Source organism: Protopterus annectens, chromosome 2.part1 (genome assembly GCF_019279795.1).
Source record: "Protopterus annectens isolate FY-2018-M chromosome 2.part1, PAN1.0, whole genome shotgun sequence".
Classification (NCBI taxonomy): Eukaryota; Metazoa; Chordata; order Ceratodontiformes; family Protopteridae; genus Protopterus; species Protopterus annectens.
In genome coordinates, this window is record NC_056729.1 from 1,747,788,239 (window position 1) to 1,747,809,986 (window position 21,748).

The 21,748-nt window shown below is 37.2% G+C and overlaps 1 protein-coding gene across 1 annotated transcript in view; it reads left to right on the forward strand.

The window, feature by feature from the left end:
- LOC122795024 (ribonuclease inhibitor-like) overlaps positions 1-21,748 on the forward strand; it is a 553,493-nt gene that overhangs the window by 409,010 nt on the left and 122,735 nt on the right. The window contains exon 11 of the mRNA XM_044063606.1: positions 7,360-7,446. Within this exon, the coding sequence (XP_043919541.1) occupies positions 7,360-7,446 (87 nt within the window). The remainder of the gene's footprint in view (positions 1-7,359; positions 7,447-21,748) is intronic.

A 21,748-nucleotide genomic window follows, 5' to 3' on the forward strand; every position in this document is an offset into this window, starting at 1 on the left:
AGTTAATTGGCAAGTATTTCAGCATGCCACACAGAATAGCCTGCCCAGCTTCCTCTGAGGACTGTCTAGTTAAAGTGACTTGTTCATAGCCACAGAGATGGCAAAGGGAATCAAACACTGGACTATAAGAATCAGCTTGTTAACAGCTCATAGTCTGCGCTAAATGCCAGCAAGTCAAACAGTTCTTCATGTTGGCACATTTCCTAACAACAATTTGGATTTTTGAGTAAATACTAAAAATTAATAGGTTGCTACAATGTCGCAACACATAGTATTGCTACCTCACAGTCCTTGTTTCTCTGCTTTCTGGGCTGCCTTCTTTGCAAAGTTTAAACACATTCTCTTTATGTGGGTTTTTAATAAGGTCCCTGTTCAAATGCATACCAGATACATGTAATGGTGAGTTTACAAGCATCTGTGACAGCTGTAGCTGTTGTGTGAGTGTGCGTGTGTGTGCGTGTGTGTGTGTGTGTGTGTGTGTGTGTGTGTGTGTGTGTGTGTGTGTGTGTGTGTGTGTGTATGTGTGTGTGTGTGTGTGTGTGTGTGTGTGTGTGTGTGTGTGTGTGTGTGTGTGTGTGTGTGTGTGTGCGTGCATGCATGTGTGTGTGTCCGCATGCATACATGTGTGTGTAAGTGTCTGTCCTGGGCTTGACATATATATCTACTGAGTACTGAATACCAGGATAGGTTGTGGCTCCCATGACTTTGGATAGGATAAAACAGACACTGAAAAATGTATTGTTAATACAATTTCAGCCATCCTTTTTATATTAAAAATATAGTCATCCTCAACATCTTGCTGTCAGTTTTCTACATTGTTATTCAGTGCCCTATCTGAGGAATGGCAGTGGTAATATTCTTTTTTCAAATCCTGCTTGAAGCTGATTTCAAATCCAGAATTCAGAATTGCATTTCCTGCCATAAATGTCTTAATAGATATGATTGCCAATGGATGTACTTGTAAGGAAGTTTAGAAATCGTATTTTGAGTGTTTGGTACAGATAAGAAAAATTGCATTTGCAAAACTGGACTCATGATGGAAATGCAGGCTGATAACTTTAGCAAATATCAACATTTTGTAGTAGATTGAGCTGTTATAAATATTTATTATTTTGAATGCCATATAAGATATTGTCTGTGCCGAAATCTTTGTGTTCTGCACCTTTGTTGATCATATTAACTATTGTAGGATTTTGTCCAAATTGTCTTCCCACTCTAATGCTCCCTGTGGTTCCAATTGCACTTTTTTTCACTCTACCTGTATGTGTTGCTAATCATCCTACTTCGCCCACATGATTGGTGGGAAACTGCCTGCGGACACTGTTGAAGGTTGTGCTGTTGAGTGATAGCCAATCACAGGGATCTGTGTAGTGGAGCTCTAGAAAGAGATGCCTCTAAAAAAAAATTATTTAGTGAAGTAGTGCGTGTTGATGAACCACATGCTCCAGCGTTCACCTTCTGGTCTGCTGTGACTTCTTTTGTATTTTTCCCAAACTGTTTACAAGCCATACTGGGTTTACACTCTTTTTGTACTTGTTTCTATTTGTGTATTCCTTCTCATCCCTTAATACATTTTAAAATATGTTTTGTCCTTATGGCTAGTTTTCCATTGTTTGGTATTTTTAAAGATTTTATCGGACTTTTTTGTAACTTATAAAGTTGGGAAGACTCTGTATCCATTCCTGTCAACCTCTGGACAATGAGTAAAATAATGGTGGGACAAAGGCTCAAAAATAGCAACACATTTTAAATATTGCTCTTGTAAATTTAAAAAAAGTTGTTAAAATAATTGGATTTGTGTTAGCATGCATTTTCTGAACAATATGACATCTGAAACTCAAATGTATGTCATTATTTAGTGACTGCAATAATCAATGATTTGGCAGAAAACCACAAATTATATGAGGAACAAATCAAAAATATAAGTCAAAAATCTGTATATTCTCCAAAAATCTGGACAGTTGAGAGGTATATCTGTATCTTGACTATCAGTCTCAGCTTCATTTTCATAAGTTAACTGTTCTTTGTTATGTCAGATTAATAGTTTCAATTACTGAATCCATGTATGACAGAACAGTTTGCCTGATTCATGAAATGACTTATTCCCCACCATTAGTGCATATATTTTTATTGATATGACTAACAGTGCACCATAAATTAAGGAAAAACTAGCATATCCATCTTAGTAAACCTTGTAAATACACACTAACATATGTCATGCCAGGGTGTGGTCATAAATTCTGTCTCTGATACCTTCCTTTGTCTAGCTCCGGACTCATGTGACATGATCAAAATACCCAAATATCAATTTCATTAATGTCCACAACGGAATGTCAATAATGCAAATGATACATTATTACACATGCACCAAGGAACATCTCAGAACATGTAAACAAATTTCTTTGCATGAGGCAAGCCTCCCTCCACTACGCATGTGAGAGGCTGCCCCCCACACACCCACACACCCAGCTAATGTTTATATATATATATATATATATATATATATATATATATATATATATATATATATATATATATATATACTAACTCCAACATCACAGGGACTGTCAATATCGCATATCTGTCAACCATCTGTTTTGTTCACTTGAGTCCACCATAAAGATAAAGACATATTTGGGAGTGTTTATTATTTTTACCACTCCCATATATATATAGATATATATATATATATATATATATATATATATATATATATATATATATATATATATATATATATATATATATATATATATATATATGCGTGTGTGTGTGTGTGTGTGTGTGTGTGTGTGTGCGCGTGTTTGCGTGTGTTGTGTGTCCATGCATGTGTGTATGCGTGCATTTATATGTATATACATATATATTATTTTATTTATTTATTTATTGACATTTAATTACCGGGAAAGTCCAACTGGGTAGGAACCCATTTTCAGCAAAAACCCGGAGAAAAAAGCTCCAAAGTATTACCAAACATTTTAAGAATAATAATTTTACAGCCATGAAACATTATTTAAAATACAAATACAGTTTAAAGAATTACACCAACCAAGACATAATATGAAAACATTAGTTAAGAATAGATAAGTTATATGACAATGACTTAATAGTTAGAGAAATTTTAGCCATCTTATAGAGAAATTAGAGGTAAGTTTGTATAATACAAACAGGGATTTCAATACAAAGTGAAAGAAAAGTGGGATTTTGGTATGCTTAGAGAGAAAGCCAGGGGAGAGAAATTGATAGAAGTAAAGAAGTGGTCACAAAGCCTGATGCGAGGCTATTATTGAACATGGTGCTTAAGTGGGGAGCCAGTTCATTCTAAAGTTCGTGTAAAATGCAGCCTGGGATGTTGTCCGGTCCCACGGATGCTGTGTTTTTGGCTTTAGAGAGTGCAGCTTTTACCTGCGTTGTTGTGATTACAGGGACTCTGCATTCTTCCTGTATAGATATGGGCCCTTTAGGGAGTGAAAGGGGGTTAAAGTTAGCACTGAACCTATCTGCCAGGATGTTGGCAATATCAGTTGGTTCTGTAATTTTCATGCCTTTGTGCTGTAACTCAGAGCAGATTTGGGTGTTGCCATTGAGATTCTTGACATAGCTATAGAATGTTTTGTGGTTGTCCTTGGAAATAGTGGCAATTTTGTTTTCGTAGCTAGCTTTGGAGGATCTTATAAGGGATCTCAGCTTCTTACTGAGGCTAACCAGGGAGCTCCTCCAGTCATGGGATTTTACTCTCTTTTGCAACAGTTTCTTCCTTCTGTTGTACAGTTTGCTTATGGCAGGGGACCACCAGATTGGCTTCCTTTTTTAGAGGATAGCGTCTTGGTTCTGTTTGGGATAGCACGATCCATGCACTCCTGTAAGTGCTTATAGAGTGCATTTGTGTAGGATTCAGCAGTTGTAACTGTATTGTCCATCTACATGGGTGTCATGAAGTTCACCACGTCTGTCTTAAGAAGCATGAAGTTCAAGAATGAGAGGGAGGGTACTGACATGATGGATAAAAATAAGGCGTTCCTAGCCTTAGCAACATTGTACGAGTACAGACAATGCCCAGCAGATATGACATGTTTGTGTACAAAGAGCAGTTGGTCACTGGATTGTAATGACTGACTAGGAACATGGTTGTGTAGAATGTTATTTAGCACTGGACAAGCAGATGGATTCTGAATAAATTTTCTAGGTGGTAAGAAGCTGTGTGTATGTTAGTTTATGGGGTAGTTCTAACCAATTTAGGCTGTTTAGTGATATTCAGTGGTGGGTTCTGAAAGGGGTCTTTGCTGCAAATTCGGCATCTTTGTTATAGCATTATTCATGTGTTGATTTTTGTGATGCCTGGGGGTTAGTAAGGATGGCAGCACCATAAAGGATTGTAGGGGGGAGATAAAAAGTGACAAGTATAGCTTTCGATGCATCACTGAGAAAGTTTTGGCGCTATAAAGCATCCCTATTTTTGAGTTTTTCTTATGCAATTTTTGTATATGCGAGTTGAATTTAAGATTATCATCCACTATCATCCGTAATAATTTTCTATAACAAGTGAAGTATTGTCAAGAGAGAGGCCTTTAAATTTTGTTTTTCATATGAGAGGGATTTGGGGAAACAATAGTAGTTTGCGTTTTTTATGGTTGAGCGTGAGTTATTAGTTGCAAAGCCATGTTTCACTTGCTTTTAAAGCTTCATGGATAATTTTTTGAAGGAGTGTCAGGTCATCAGATGTGCAAATGAGTTTGAAGTCATCTGTGTACTGTATTAGGAGGCCTGTTGTGTGAATGTGTGGAGGCAGTTGGTGAGAATGTTAAAGAGGAGGGGACCAAGGATAGAGCCTTTTGGTACTCTGATAGTTACTGGGAGGTATGGAAAGACAGCAGAGTGCCATTTTGCTGACTGATACCTATGGGATAGGTAGCTTTTGAACCATAGAAGTGTGAGCTGAGAGAAGACCTAATGAAGACATTTAATGTAGAAGTTTGCTGTGGCAAACTATGTCAAAGGTTTTATACAAGTGTAGAACTAAGGAAGAGACTAGCTTGCCATTATCCCTAGCTTTAGTAACAGCATCTATATAGGTTAGAAGTGCAGTGTTAGTACTATGGGAAGGATGGACACCATGTTGTGTGTGGGGGGTACTTCCTGCAGGAGATAGTTTAGCAGCTGTTTTTGAATATATTTTCAAGTATTTTGGTGAGGGGAGATAAGATTTCTATAGATCTAAAGTTAGTAATGTCTGTTGAATTTCCTCCTTTGTGCAGAGCGATAATGTGTGACTTTTTCCAGAGACAGGGAATGTGGGATTCTTGGACTGACCTATTTATAAGGACTGAGACAGGGTAGGCAATGCTACTGGCTGCTATTTTTAGGTACTTGCTTTGTAGGCCATCAGCTGAAGTAGAGACTGGTATGAGTTTTTTTAAGAGCAGTTTTATATAGGATGTGGAAAAAGATTTGAATGTAAAAGAGGATATGTGGCTGCTGGACTGGGTTAGAATTAGATGTTTAGGAATCCTTGGTTAATGATGTTATACTATCTATGAAATAAGAGTTGAATGATGAGTTATTGGTGGAGGGTAAGAGTTGAATTTATGGCTGGGATGAAAGATTTCTTTAATGGTTGTACAGGATTTTTTTAGTGGTATGTTTACTGTTATTCCAAAAGTTATTATATATTTTTTTGCCTTCATTAATTGCTTTTTAGTATAATTATGAAGCATTCTGATGTTTTCAAGATAGTGAGGTGTTCTATATTTTTGCCATTTTTCCATGCGTTTTCTTCATCCTGCATTAGCATTCTACTCTTTTTGGATGGCCAAATTGCATTATTTGTTTTTAGTCTCTTCTTCTAGGAAGTGCAAAGCTGTTTAGGATATTCAGGAAAGTTGTGTTGATTTCATTTCTATCATCATCTACGGGGAGGATTTTTAGGAAGTTCCAGTTAAATGATAGGTTAGTAATGAACACTTCTGTGTTAAACTTGGGATGGCTGTGTGTTGTTTTATAGGCATGCTGTTTAAGTGGATGTGTGAGATATCAGGTGTATAGATTGGGAGATAATCACTGAGACAGTCATACATTATACCTGTGGTGGTATTTTTGCTCAGGTATCCTCCTCAAATCAAATTATAACAGAGTAATCAGTGAATAGCCAATACAAAGCAGTTATTAAACAGGTACAAAGCAGAACAGGTTTTCCCTCATTTACTGAATGCAGAAACCTGTCAGCCAAGAAGACTAAGTAGCTGGCATATAGAGTATAATCCATTGGTCTAGAGAAAATATAGTGGCCAGCTTAGAAAGTGGTTCTTAGATTGCAAGGAGAACTGTGCGGGGGTGTTAAAAACTAATTTCTGTCACAGGCAGGCACATATTTGACTAGATGAAATTAATACACAGCAAGGTTCATCAAGTTAAATTTGCTCACATTGTACAAAGATAAAATTTCTCAGTGACAATTTTTGGAAGCTGGCTCTTGTGGCAAAGCTTCTGCAGTATAGGGAGCAGATGTAGTGACCACAGGCTATTGTAGAAACAAAATCCTCAGTGAAAATGTTTGGAAGTTGGCAATTGTGTTAAAGCTTCTACAGTATTGGGTTTCGATGTAGTGATCACAGGCTGTTTGTACAAAGAGAAAATTGTCAGTGGAAATGTTTGAGTTGTCCCTTATGGCAAATCTACTGCAGTACTGGGGTCAGATGAAGTGACCACAGGCTATTGTAAAAAGGCAAAATTCTCAGTAAAAATGTTTGGGAGTAGTCCCTTATGGCAAATCTACTGCAGGATTAGGGTCAGATGTAATGGCCACATGCTATTATACAAAGACAAAATTCTCAGTGAAAATGATTAGGAGTTGGCCATTGTGACAAAGATTCTACAGTACTGGGGTCAGATATAGTAACCACAGGCTATTGTACAAAGACAAAATTGTCTGAGAAAAATGTTTGGGAATTGAGTTTTGTGTGTGTGTGTGTGTGTGTGTGTGTGTGTGTGTGTGTGTGTGTGTGTGTGTGTGTGTGTGTGTGTGTGTGTGTGTGCATTGATCTTTCGCATCACCTTAATTTTTTTGTCTCATTTTTATATTCATTTACTTTCAGATGTGAGGTTTCAGGAACTGAAAACTTTGTTTTTGCCTGGTATATGGGCTGAAATAAGTATTAATCACTTCTCTGCTTTTTAGAAATCTGAAATTCTGCAAACAAATATATGTAGGATAACTCACTTAAAAGAGAAACTTCTGTTACATATGTTATTGCTCTTTGCTAAATTATTGCTGTCTAGGCTATCATTTAAAGTTAACAATAGCACATGTTAAAGCATAGATCATGTAGATGGGGTTAACTTTGACTTTTCCATTTGCTATAGCTTATCCTACAATACAATTGGAGCTACAGGGGCAGCACACTTGTTTGAGGCCCTGAAGAGCCCACACTGTAAAATACAGAAGATTGAGTAAGTGCAGTTATATTGTTTCTACACTTAATAACACTGTCGAGACATTATAAGTGATTTTAGTTTTATGTGTGTATATATCTGATGCTGGATAAGCACTTTGGAAGTCTGAAAACTGAAATAGCTCTGTGAGGCATTATCAAGCCCAGCTGAGTAGCAGTATATCTAAGTGTATTACTTGTCAAAGTATGATATTTGTTAAAAGCAGATATGAAAAACAGTTTTTGCTAATTTCTTCCAATGGAATGTAAGCAGTAAATGCAAAAAAACAACCCTGCCACTCAGTAGTAAAGCTCCAGTGAGCGTTATGTATGCAAGCAAAAGGGTATGGTATTAACATTCAGGTGTGTACATCCACTTCGAAGTGCTGATGTACAGACATCAGATAATGTGGTATTAACATTCAGGTGTACCTCCTTTGTAATAAGTGCTGAGTGCTGAAATAAGTGCTGAGTGCTGATATACAGACATCAGATAATGTGGTATTAACATTCAGGTGTGTACCACCCCTTGTAATAAGTGCTGAGTGCTCATATACAGATATCAGATAATGTGGTATTAACATTCAGGTGTGTATCTCCCCTTGAAATAAGTGCCCGGTACTGATATACAGACATAAGATAACGTGCTATTAACATTTAGGTGTGTACTTCCCCTTGGAATAAGTGTTGAATGCTTATATGTAGACATCAGATAATCTGGTATTAACATTCAGGTGTGTACCTCCCCTTGTAATGAGTGCTGATATACAGGCATCAGATAATGTGGTGTTCACATTCACGTGTGAATCTCCCTGTGTGCATAATGTTTATATACACAAACCATATAATGTGGTATAAAAATTCAGGTGTGCATCTCCCTCTCGGCAGAACGTTTATTTACACAAACCAGATAATGTGATATTAAAGCTCAGGTGTACATTTCCCCTTGTATTGAATATTTATATACAGAAACCAAAAAATATGGTATTAACATTCAGGTGTGCATCTTACCTTGAACTGAACATTTATATAAACAAATCAGATAATGTGGTATTAAAATTCATGTAGATATCTCCCCCTGTACTCTGTACTGATAAATGGAAAACAGATAATATTGTATTAACATTGAGGTGCGTTTTCCACTTATACTGAACATTTATATAAACAAACCTTGGTACAGATATATGGAAACCAGACATAGCTCTCAGCTGTTCAGGTTTCCACAGAATATCCAGATTTTTGTCTCATTTTTTGGTCACTTCTTCATAAAACGTGTGTTTTTTCTGGTAAACCATTAAAGGCTGAAATCAATAAGTAATGACAGGCATTTAAGTTTCAGACTTCATATCCTTCAGGAAATTCATGGAAACACAAAAAAAAATATTCTACCAACTTTGTAAGTTTATATGATCAATATTTAAACTTTGTTCATATTTTTGGACCTTTGCCCCCATTATCTTTGGTTTTGTCGAGCTTTCTTGTGTTAAGAGATTGAGATGTACCAGATGATATGATATTAAAATTCAGGTTTGCATCTCTTTCTTGGTGCTGAGCTCTGATAGGCATAAACAATATAATTTGGTATTAAAATTCAGGTGTGCATTTCCCCTTGTATTAAGCACTGATATAGATAAACCAAAAAATGTGATATTAACTTTCTGTATTAAGCACTGATATAGATAAACCAAAAAATGTGATATTAACTTTTGGTTGTGCATCTCCCCTCATACAGAACATTTATGCACACAAACGAGATAATGTGTTATTAAAATTCAGGTGTGAATTTCCCCTTGTACTGAACATTAATAAACAGAAACCAAATATTGTGGTATTAAAATTCAGGTGTACATTCTCCCCTTGTATTTAGTGCTAATACATAGAAGCAAGATAATGTTATATTACGATGTCTATGTGATCTCCCCTTGTATTAAGCATTGATAAATAGAAATCACATAATATGATGCTACAATTTAGGTATACATCTCCCCTTGAATTAAACACAGACATCCACAAACCAGGCAATTTGGTATTAAAATTCAGGTGCGTATCTTCCCTTGTATTTGGCACTGATGTAATTAAAGCAGATAATGTGGTATTAAAATTCAGGTGTGTATCTCCCCCTGTAGTGAGCATTGGTAGAAGGGAAAAATATTTTCAAAATTATCAGTCCAGGCTTAAAATTGAAAACTTGTTCAGTACTGGTGATTTTAATTTTAACTTACTCAAGACCAGGTTAACATAAAAACCCACTAGATCTAACCTAAACTTTAGCATTCACTCAGATATACATATAATAATAACAAATATGCCAGATGTATTCACTCCTTCCCTATGCAACCAAAGGCCAATAACCTTCTAAATATGCAAAACAGTACTAATATAAAGTCCAAATAAAATTACTTTTAGATCTACACCTACAAGAGCCATTCAAAATCTACCCTACCCACGAACCTAATCAGGTTGTGACTGATAAGGTTCCCATGACCAGTTTACTTAACAAGTAAACAAATAATAAATAAATATATATGCAAAGCATCATGACCCAGAGAAAATGGGTGCCGGTTCTTGCCTCACAAGAACCTGATATAGCAGCCAGTACCCTAACAGGCACACTATTTGCAGTACAAAATAAGCTGTCATCCAAAATAATACATACCCATAAATCACAGCAAAACAGGTGGGTTACAGCACAGTTGGTGGCAATACTGCATCTTAAAGATGAGTCATGATTATTATAGCAAAGAACTAACTCAACAGACTCCACAAAAAGGCTTATCAGTCTACCCAATCTAATAAATATTGGCAGAACAATATATGTGGCTAAATTCCTAAACAAATCACCAAACCATACTATTTAATTGGAAAATTCTGAGCACAACATCTGTGTGGAGGTAAAAACAGCCATCCCTCTGCTGCTAGTAAATAACTGCCCTATAAAAGACCAACAGCCCAGATACATTTCTCATAGAATTTACTGAACATCTCTGTCTCACTTACCCTCAAATTTTGCCCCTCTCAATTCCACCCTGCAGTATTCCCACCTCATTCTACATTAGAAGTCACTACAAAACGTGTTGAGGGTATTTATGAATAAAAGCCTTCATATTGTCACCTGACACTAACTGCTCACACCCATGAGCCATTAAGAATTGCACAGAACATGTGACCTTTCCATACAAACACAGCACCAAAAGAGGCTATAGTCAAACCCATATGAATAAGCAAAATAACACCTCCCATTTCAGGCCCACATCCATACTGCCAAAAATTGGTGAAGTACTTGAGAAAGTAGCTTACAATCAGCTTTCAAATTACGTCTCAACACAACTTCTCTCCAGAAACCGGCATGGGTTCTTGTGCGACTGCAGCACAATGAGTGCACTTTGGACATTAACAGATGACATATTAAGAGGAATGGGTAAATGTAACCAAACGGTGGTGATTTTTTATAGATCTTACTAAAGCCTTCAGTATGGCACACCATCAGCTTTTCCAAAATCCCCTGCTGTATCATGGAATTACCAGTAAAGCTTGTATATGGTTTGCCTATTATATTTGACAGTGTGCATTTATGCATGTATGTATGTATGTGTATATATATATATATATATATTTACCCCTTGTCAGTAGACACCCTGAGGAAAAAAGCTCCAATACAAAAAGTTACAAATAGTTACACTAGTTACAATATAACATATTAGCAAAGTTACAATGATACAACCACATGCTATGCAAACAATGTAAAAACAAACAAAAGAAAAATAAAAAGAAAGAAGTATAGAAAAAGAGTTTGAATTAAAAAAGTCATGACGTAGATTGACATAAAATATATGAGATTATAAAGATAAGTAGCAGGTAAAGAAGTTATAAAAAGGATACACTATTCTTAAGATGACATTAAATAACCATAGTTCAACTAGATGTAAAAAGATAATGTTTATAATGAGAGTGATAGAAGATTTAAGGAAATATGATAAAAATACTATCATATAGCAAAGGTAGTAAAGCAAATTAGAGAAACTTAACAAAGGTGAACAGGTGAGGGACTATGTGTTAAGGTATTAAAGGAGAACAGTAAAAAGAGGGGTAATAAGTGGGGGAACAAGGCATTTAGAAAGTAGTCACAGCTCTGACGATTTTATAACATGATTCAGGGCATGATTAAGTAGTAGCAAGTTGTGATAACAAGTGTCTGAATAAATTAGGTTTATCCAGGAGATAAGCATGTGTACAGACACATTTGCTAGGAATTATTTTTTTTCAGATTTAAATAGTTTAAGAGAGCAAAAAAAATGACCACCTACTTCACAAAATCAACCCTGCTCAGAACACTTCCCCCAAACTTCAGGTCTCTCTCCACTATTTCTTCCATTTATATCAGCAGACTGTCATCTGAAAATCCCCTCATCCCAATAATTCTCTGTGCAGATAACATGGTCAGTTACAGACTGAATCCATCTCAATGATGGTAAAACTCTCCTTCAGTAAGATTTACTAACTGTTGCCTATTGGCTAACCACAAGCCAACTAATACTATACTTGACATAAGCAAAACTGATACCATTTGGAAGCCACCAAAAGATATATGTGATTAGCTCAGGCTGGGCCGGTCTATATCAGCAATGCAGCTCATTTAAAATCTCCATCTACATCAGATATCTGGACTATTGGTTAGAGCAAAATTTCACCTTGTAGCAGTACAACAGTAAAATGGTTAGAAAGAATCTCAGCTTCTAGCTCCAAACTACTAACTGCAATCTTCTGGGAATGGAAAACCTCCTATTTCCTATCCCCTGCAGTCAAAGAAACAAAAGGATTCAGTGTTTGGACCTCTTCTGTTTGGTATCCACTTAACTGAAGTAAAAGTTAATAAAAAAGGGCACTGGCTATCTAAGTTTGCAGATGACTATAAGCTAGGAGCACTCATTGAATCACCTGGCCATCCTGCAGGAAGATTTGCCCCAAACAAATAACTGGTGCTGAATTTAAGCACGAAAAACGCATTATTGTATCCTTTAGAGGTCATTTACCCCAGGGAACTATTACATTGACAACACACCCCTAAGAGCTGACCCAGTTGTTCGGGATTTGGAACTTATGGGAACAGTGATCAAACTTTCAACCAACATGTGCCACTGTTGTAAGAGAGATTTTTTTTATATCTTGCAGTTTATAAACAAAGGGATTGTGTCCAGATCTAGGGATGTCATTGTCCCCCTTTAATCAGCCCCCATTAGGCTCGTCATTGAATATAATGCCCCCTTTGGCATGTATCTGTCCAGACACATGTGACAACTCGAATGCCCACAAAGATATCTTACTAAAAGCATACAAGACCTAAACAACATCTCCTACATGGACCAACTCAAAACCCTGTCACTGTACTTTGTATCCTACAAACGGCTGAGAGTTGACCTGTGCCTGGCATTTAAGGTGTCATCGGACCCAATGCTGATGACTCTACTGTGTATTAGTGAGTCAAATGGCATCATGAATACTCAGTCTAGGAATCTAAACTTTTTCTGCAACATAAAAAAAAAATGTTTTGGAGGGAAAGGAATATCTCACAGGGGATATTGATGCTCTGGAACAAACTCCCCTTCCACATAAAACAAAACTCATTCCTGTCCACAATCAAGTGCAACTTGGATCTATGGACGGGTATTAGAAAATTTACCTCAGGCTTGATCTCTGTACTACTATTGGGCAAATGCAGCTCCTAAATGATTTATTCCCATATATGGGCCCCCTGAAATTATTTATATTATCTTAGTTATTTTCATTAGGGATATATAATTTTTGACTATGGGATGGGTAAAGCCAATCTATCATCAAATGGGATACATTAGTTGAAGCACCAAAAGGGAAACTGGTTAGGCTTAAACTGGCTCACAAGGGCAGCTAAACTAGTGCTTACATATGAACCTATAAGCCCAAGAACCTAAATCTTAATGTCCCAACTAATTACAGTCTTCCAGTTGTAGACTATACTTCAAAAAAGAACAGTCATATTCTGAAAGCAACTTCCAACAAAATCTATTCATTTGTCTTCCTTGCCTCAAGAACAGAGAACTGTGCTCAGTTCTTATGAAAATTAAGTGACATCCTGATGAATAAATAACTAGTTTTCTTCCATGAGTGTTATGCAAATTACATAAGCTAAATGTATTCTCTTACCTAACTTGTAGATTTCAAGTTAGAGAAAGAGTATACAACTTAAGGTCTCAACCACAAAATACCTCTTCTGTCCAACCACCACCCATGTAAACAAAGCAGTGACCACAGCTAATAAGTTCATCAGAGGCAGTAACATATATTCTGACTTTTGGGGGGGGTAAAAAACATAGCAATTACCACAAATTGTTTTTATTTTACAAATAGTAGTATACACTATACAGTCTCAATATATAGCTTTTTCTGTCATAAAGTTCATGAATAACATAACAAGCCATCTGATAAATGCCAACACTTGTCGTTGTTCTTTCGGCTTTTTCCCAGTTAGGGGTCGCCACAGCGGAACTCCAGTCCGCTAATGATTGGCAGTAGATTTTCACGAACACCGAGGTGCCAGCTCGACATCCAACCTTCAACAAAGGCACGCCCATTTACACATTTTTCAAACGCCCACCCAACCACAGAGAGGACATGCAGACTCCACACAGAAGGCACTCCCTGCACTCCAACCGAGAATCGAACGGGAGAACCTCTTGCTGTGAGGCAACAACGCTACCGCTGCACCACCGCAGATTCTCATGACTAGTAATCTCACCTTCTCTACAAAAACATAACTCATTTTTTATTTCCCTTCCCACTTCAGCTAACACTTCAGCCTAACATTACAGCTACCATTTTAATCTAAAATGTCTCAATATACAACCTTTTCTACTTTAAAATGTGTGAATAACATACAAGCCTGACTGATGACCACCAAAACCCATGACTAATAAATACCTCTTCCTCAACAGAAAAATAATTTTTTGTTTTTCATCCCATCTTGCTTTAACATTTCAGCCCACGTCACAGCTACCATTTGAATACCTGTTCTGACTATTATATAAGCAAGAAAGCAGCCTTCCTCCCCACTAATAAATCACTGTGGGTTACCTGCTACTTACATTTCATATGAAGTGCTACAGAGCTCATGACATAATCTAAAACTCTGATACTAGCTCATTTCTAGTTTGAATGCATTATGTGTTACCAGATGTATCGTTTATTTATATAATGGTTTGACTTCACTTTAAAATGTAATTTTATATACAGTATTTATGTTCTACACCCTGCTGAGCCTGAAATAGTGTTTAGAGGTGCACAATACTTTTTGTGAGCCTGAAATAGGATCTTTTGCATCTGTGCTTTACTCTGATAAACACATTTAAATAAATAAAAAAGCAAGCAAACAAATACATGAAAAGAGTAAGCCTTCACTAGAAATTCAAATTTAAGATGCTGACAAACAGGCAGCCTGTGAATCTAAAGCAGGACTAGTGCAATATGATGGAACTTAATGTTCCCTACATAATTGGGCCATGGACATTTGACCTAGCTGCAAGCAGTCAGGTTTATAGTCAGCAAGCCCTAGGTATAGGGTATTACAGTTGTCAAACTAGGAGATTCTGGGAGTGATGAATTTAGGATATTTGGTGCTCTTGGCAATCCTCTAATTGGCAGCTATAGTTCAGGATCGGAAAAAATGTCCTTCAGGCAGCCCAAAACATCCTCCGCCTATAGGTAAGGAGCTATTATGTTTTGACATTATAGGTCTTTGCTATCCTTGCAACACTGTTTCACATACCTTTTACTTCTAACAAAAAGCTATACTAACTACAGTTCCCAACATCCCCTGCACCATACTTTGCCTAAATAATTACTAACACTGTTTACAGATCAGCACTGCTCAAGAACAGAATGACATTCACATCACTTACCTCAGACTAATCAACACCTATTCTACAGTGCCAATAGTATCTGCTGACATCTTGCAGGAAGGGGCAGTTGTTCCCTTCACCTTACCCTAGTTAGAGCTTTGAACAGCAGGTCATGAACTTCTTAGACAGTCTTCTCAGTAAATAATCTGTCTAATTAAAGTGAAGGTCCTGAGATCATAACAGAACTGCACCAAGAGGTGGGCAAAGAGGGTGGTTACCCCAGTCTTGTGCTTTAAGGAAGCATGACCGATGGTTGCCAATGGTGAGCATGTGCAGGACTTACATGCATTTAAGATATCACAGCTTGATAAATGAATGATGACACAGCATTTGCAGTTGCAGATGAAGCACAGTGTCTGCCAGGAAGTGTGTCAAGCTGTTTGTTACAGTTATAGCAAACTGTTTGCTGCAGTTACAGAATTACCAGGTTACAAAAGTACTTTTACTTTTGGAAAAAAATGTTTTTTTCTCCTGAAGTTTGGGTTGAGGAGGAACTGCCCAAGGAACCAGATGACTTAGCTATAGCTCTGGATGGAAACAGGAACATTTTGTAATTGCCAGTAACTGGTCCACAAGTCTTAGTATGTTATAAAAAAAAAGTTGCACTCCTTTGACATAAATTCCAACTTGTAACTAAAACAGATGATACTGTGCAAGAACATGAGTATCCAAGGGGCAAAATACAAACAATGATTATCAACAAGATCAGAATGGAACATTCTGGAATACCACAGGATACAAAGCAAAGAAATTCACTCCTGACAATAGTCTTTGTAAACAAACAGACAGGCAGAAAGCAAACCATTCCAGGACTATGTCTATAATGCCAGAATAGGATTCTAGCTAATTCAAAAGGATCCCACAATGCACTTTGTCAGATGATGATGAATGGTCCAGTATGACAGAAAAGAGCAGTGATTCTGGTATCCTGATATAAAGCAGATTGGTGCTAGGCCACAACAGAACGGATCATGTAATCTGTTTTTTCATAAATAAGAATTTAGCTGTTTGTAAACCACCTATCCCAACACTTTATCCAGGGAGGTCAGGTTGGATATATAGGTCTGTAATTGTCCAGATTATCAGGGTCTAAACCTGCTTTTGTCAAGGATAGTTGTACATAGCTGAAGAAGACTCATCTTGAATAGAAGTGGCAAAAATGTGTATAGAGGCTAGTATCACTCAGACAGGACAAATCCAGCCTTGTTGGATAAGACCATTGTAATAATGTAGGAAACTAGAGAGAATATGTTATCATGACTTGATAGTAAGATATCATACTAATTTAAAGATAGACTCACTCCACACCAACCAAAGTATGCCCTACCACTGTAAAGCAGATGAAATCTGACTTGACTAAGGCAAGCTTGAAAGCCAAAAAAAAAAAAAAGCCAGTCACCAAAATCACATTCTTCTCATGTAAAATGTGTCCAGACTATAGAGACTCCCATACACATGGAAAAGAGCTGTCCGTTTACTTGTTGCTTCAAAGATCTCCCTGAACAGGTACATTGACTTCTTCCATCTAATCTCTGTCATAAATATGGAATAGTGAATATCAAGTGTGAACTTGTCCTCAGTTCAGGCAGAATACTCACACCTACAGTTCAAGATTTATCCTGACATCTTTCTCTTTCTCTTCCTCCTGCCATCACCTTCATCATCACTAACCCCATTCTCCCATTTTTCTATACAAGGATAGGGTGTTATATCAATTGCCAACACCTTTACTGATTCATAATCACTCCCCTAGCATCTTAAATAGCTGTGACTGACTGCTGCAGGTCCTCCCTTAGGCAATCCGTTATCTGTTGGATGAACATCATTTCCTCGTGCTTTTTCCCCTGTCTCTCCGAAATCTTCTTTGACAAACAATCTTCTGCTTTCCTGTACATGTGACCAGACCTCTGTAAATTGTTCTTCATGACCTTGTCTGTAATAGGGGTCACCCTGGCTTTTGCTTCATCATCCTCTGATCATGTAACTAACAATCAAGACACAGCACATGAGGCTTAATGTAAATAATGTGCATACAACATGGAACTAACGAGCAAGACACAGTACATGAGGCTTAATGTAAATAATGTACATACAACATGAAACTAACGAGCAAGACACAGTGCATGAGGATTAATGTAAATAACACACATACAACATGGAAGTAATGAGCAAGACACAGCACACAAGGTTTAATGTAAACAATGTGCATACAACATGGAAGTAACGATCAAGAAACAGCACACGAGGCTTAATGTAAATAATGTACATACAACTTGGAACTAACAAGTGAGACACAGTGCACAAGACTTAATATAAATAGCATGCATACAACATGGAACTAACAAGCAAGACTCAGCATACGAGGCTTAATATAAATAATGTACATACAACATGGAACTAATGAGCAAGACACAGAGCATGAGGCTTAATGTAAATAATGTGCATGCAACATGGAACTAACGATCAAGATACAGCACACAAGGCTTAATGTAAATAATGTACATACAACTTGGAACTAACGAGCAAGACACAGCGCACGAGGCTTTATGTAAATATATATACAACATAGAACTAACAAGCAAGGCACAGCACTCAAGGCTTAATGTAAATAATGTAAATACAACATGGAACTAACAAGTGAGACACAGTGCACAAGGCTTAATATAAATAGCATGCATACAACATGGAACTAACAAGCAAGAGTCAGCATACGAGGCTTAATATAAATAATGTACATACAACATGGAACTAACGAGCAAGACATAGCACACCAGGCTTAATGTTAATAATGTGCATGCAACATGGAACTAAAGAACAAGATACATCACACGAGGGTTAATGTAAATAATGTACATACAACATGGAACTAACGAGCGAGACACAGCGCACGAGGCTTAATGTAAATAACATACATACAACATGGAACTAATGAGCAAGACACAGCGCATGTGGCTTAATGGAAATAATGTGCATGCAACATGGAACTAATGAGCAAGACACAGCGCATGAGGCTTAATGTAAATATGTATACAACATGGAACTAACAAGTAAGACACAGTGCACAAGGCTTAATGTAAATAATGTGCATGCAACATGGAACTAATGAGCTAGACACAGCGTAGGAGGCTTAATGTAAATAACATACATATAACATGGAAATAATGAGCAAGACACAGTGCACGAGGCTTAATGTAAATAATGTACATACAACATGGAACTAATGAGCAAGACACAGTGCACGAGGCTTAATGTAAATAATGTACATACAACATGGGACTAATGAGCAAGACACAGAGTATGAGGCTTAATGTAAATAATGTGCATGCAACATGGAACTAATGAGCAAGACACAGCGCACGAGGCTTACAGTAAATATGTATACAACATGGAACTAACAAGTAAGACACAGTGCACAAGGCTTAATGTAAATAACATGCATATGACATGGAACTAATGAGCTAGACACAGCGTAGGAGGCTTAATGTAAATAACATACATATAACATGGAAATAATGAGCAAGACACAGTGCACGAGGCTTAATGTAAATAATGTGCATGCAACATGGAACTAATGAGCAAGACACAGCGCATGAGGCTTAATGTAAATATTGTGCATGCAACATGGAACTAATGAGCAAGACACAGCGCACAAGGATTAATGTAAATAATGTGCATACAACATGGAACTAATGAGCAAGACACAGCGCATGAGGCTTAATGTAAATAATGTGCATGCAACATGGAACTAACGAGCAAGACACAGCACACGAGGATTAATGTAAATAATGTGCATGCAACATGGAACTAACGAGCAAGACACAGCGCACAAGGATTAATGTAAATAATGTGCATGCAACATGGAACTAATGAGCAAGACACAGCGCACGAGGCTTAATGTAAATAATGTGCATGCAACATGGAACTAATGAGCAAGACACAGAGTATGAGGCTTAATGTAAATAATGTGCATGCAACATGAAACTAACGAGCAAGACACAGAGCATGAGGCTTAATGTAAATAATGTGCATACAACATGGAACTAATGAGCAAGACACAGAGTATGAGGCTTAATGTAAATAATGTGCATACAACATGGAACTAATGAGCAAGACACAGCGCATGAGGCTTAATGTAAATAATGTGCATGCAACATGGAACTAATGAGCAAGACACAGGGCATGAGGCTTAATGTAAATAATGTACATACAACATGGAACTAATAAGCAAGACACAGAGCACAAGGCTTAATGTAAATAATGTACATACAACATGGAACTAATGAGCAAGACACAGAGCATGAGGCTTAATGTAAATAATGTGCATGCAACATGGAACTAATGAGCAAGACACAGCGCATGAGGCTTAATGTAAATAATGTGCATGCAACATGGAACTAATGAGCAAGACACAGCGCACGAGGCTTACAGTAAATATGTATACAACATGGAACTAACAAGTAAGACACAGTGCACAAGGCTTAATGTAAATAACATGCATATGACATGGAACTAATGAGCATGACACAGCACACGAAGATTAATGTAAATAATGTGCATGCAACATGGAACTAATGAGCAAGACACAGCGCACAAGGATTAATGTAAATAACATACATACAACATGGAACTAATGAGCAAGACACAATGCACAAGGATTAATGTAAATAATGTGGATGCAACATGGAACTAACGAGCAAGACACAGCGCATGAGGCTTAATGTAAATAATGTGCATGCAACATGGGACTAATGAGCAAGACACAGCGCACGAGGCTTAATGTAAATAATGTGCCTACAACATGGGACTAATGAGCAAGACACAGAGCATGAGGATTAATGTAAATAACACACATACAACATGGAAGTAATGAGCAAGACACAGCACACAAGCTTTAATGTAAACAATGTGCATACAACATGGAAGTAACGATCAAGAAACAGCACACAAGGCTTAATGTAAACAATGTGCATACAACATGGAAGTCACGATCAAGACACAGCACACAAGGCTTAATGTAAATAATGTACATACAACTTGGAACTAACAAGCAAGACACAGCGCACGAGGCTTTATGTAAATATATATACAACATAGAACTAACAAGCAAGGCACAGCACTCAAGGCTTAATGTAAATAATGTACATACAACATGGAACTAACAAGTGAGACACAGTGCACAAGGCTTAATGTAAATAGCATGCATGCAACATGGGACTAATGAGCAAGACACAGAGTATGAGGCTTAATGTAAATAATGTGCATGCAACATGGAACTAATGAGCAAGACACAGCGCAAGAGGCTTAATGTAAATAATGTGCATGCAACATGGAACTAATGAGCAAGACACAGCACATGAGGCTTAATGTAAATAATGTGCATACAACATGGAACTAATGAGCAAGACACAGCGCACGAGGCTTAATGTAAATAACATACATACAACATGGAAACAACGAGCAAGACACAGCGCACGAGGCTTAATGTAAATAATGTGCATACAACATGGAACTAATGAGCAAGACACAGAGTATGAGGCTTAATGTAAATAATGTGCATACAACATGGAACTAATGAGCAAGACACAGAGCATGAGGCTTAATGTAAATAATGTACATACAACATGGAACTAATGAGCAAGACACAGGGCATGAGGCTTAATGTAAATAATGTGCATGCAACATGGAACTAACGAGCAACACACAGCACATGAAGCTTAATGTAAATAATGTGCATGCAACATGGAACTAATGAGCAAGACACAGGGCATGAGGCTTACAGTAAATATGTATACAACATGGAACTAACAAGTAAGACACAGTGCACAAGGCTTAATGTAAATAACATGCATATGACATGGAACTAATGAGCATGACACAGCACATGAAGATTAATGTAAATAATGTGCATGCAACATGGAACTAACGAGCAAGACACAGCGCACAAGGATTAATGTAAATAATGTGCATACAACATGGAACTAACGATCAAGACACAGTGCACACGGCTTAATGTAAATAATGTACATACAACATGGAACTAATGAGCATGACACAGCACACAAGGATTAATGTAAATAATGTGCATACAACATGGAACTAATGAGCAAGACACAGCGCACAAGGATTAATGTAAATAATGTGCATACAACATGGAACTAATGAGCAAGACACAGAGCATGAGGCTTAATGTAAATAATGTGCATGCAACATGGAACTAATGAGCAAGACACAGCGCAAGAGGCTTAATGTAAATAATGTGCATGCAACATGGAACTAATGAGCAAGACACAGCACATGAGGCTTAATGTAAATAACATGCATATGACATGGAACTAATGAGCAAGACACAGCACACGAGGCTTAATGTAAATAACATACATATAACATGGAAAT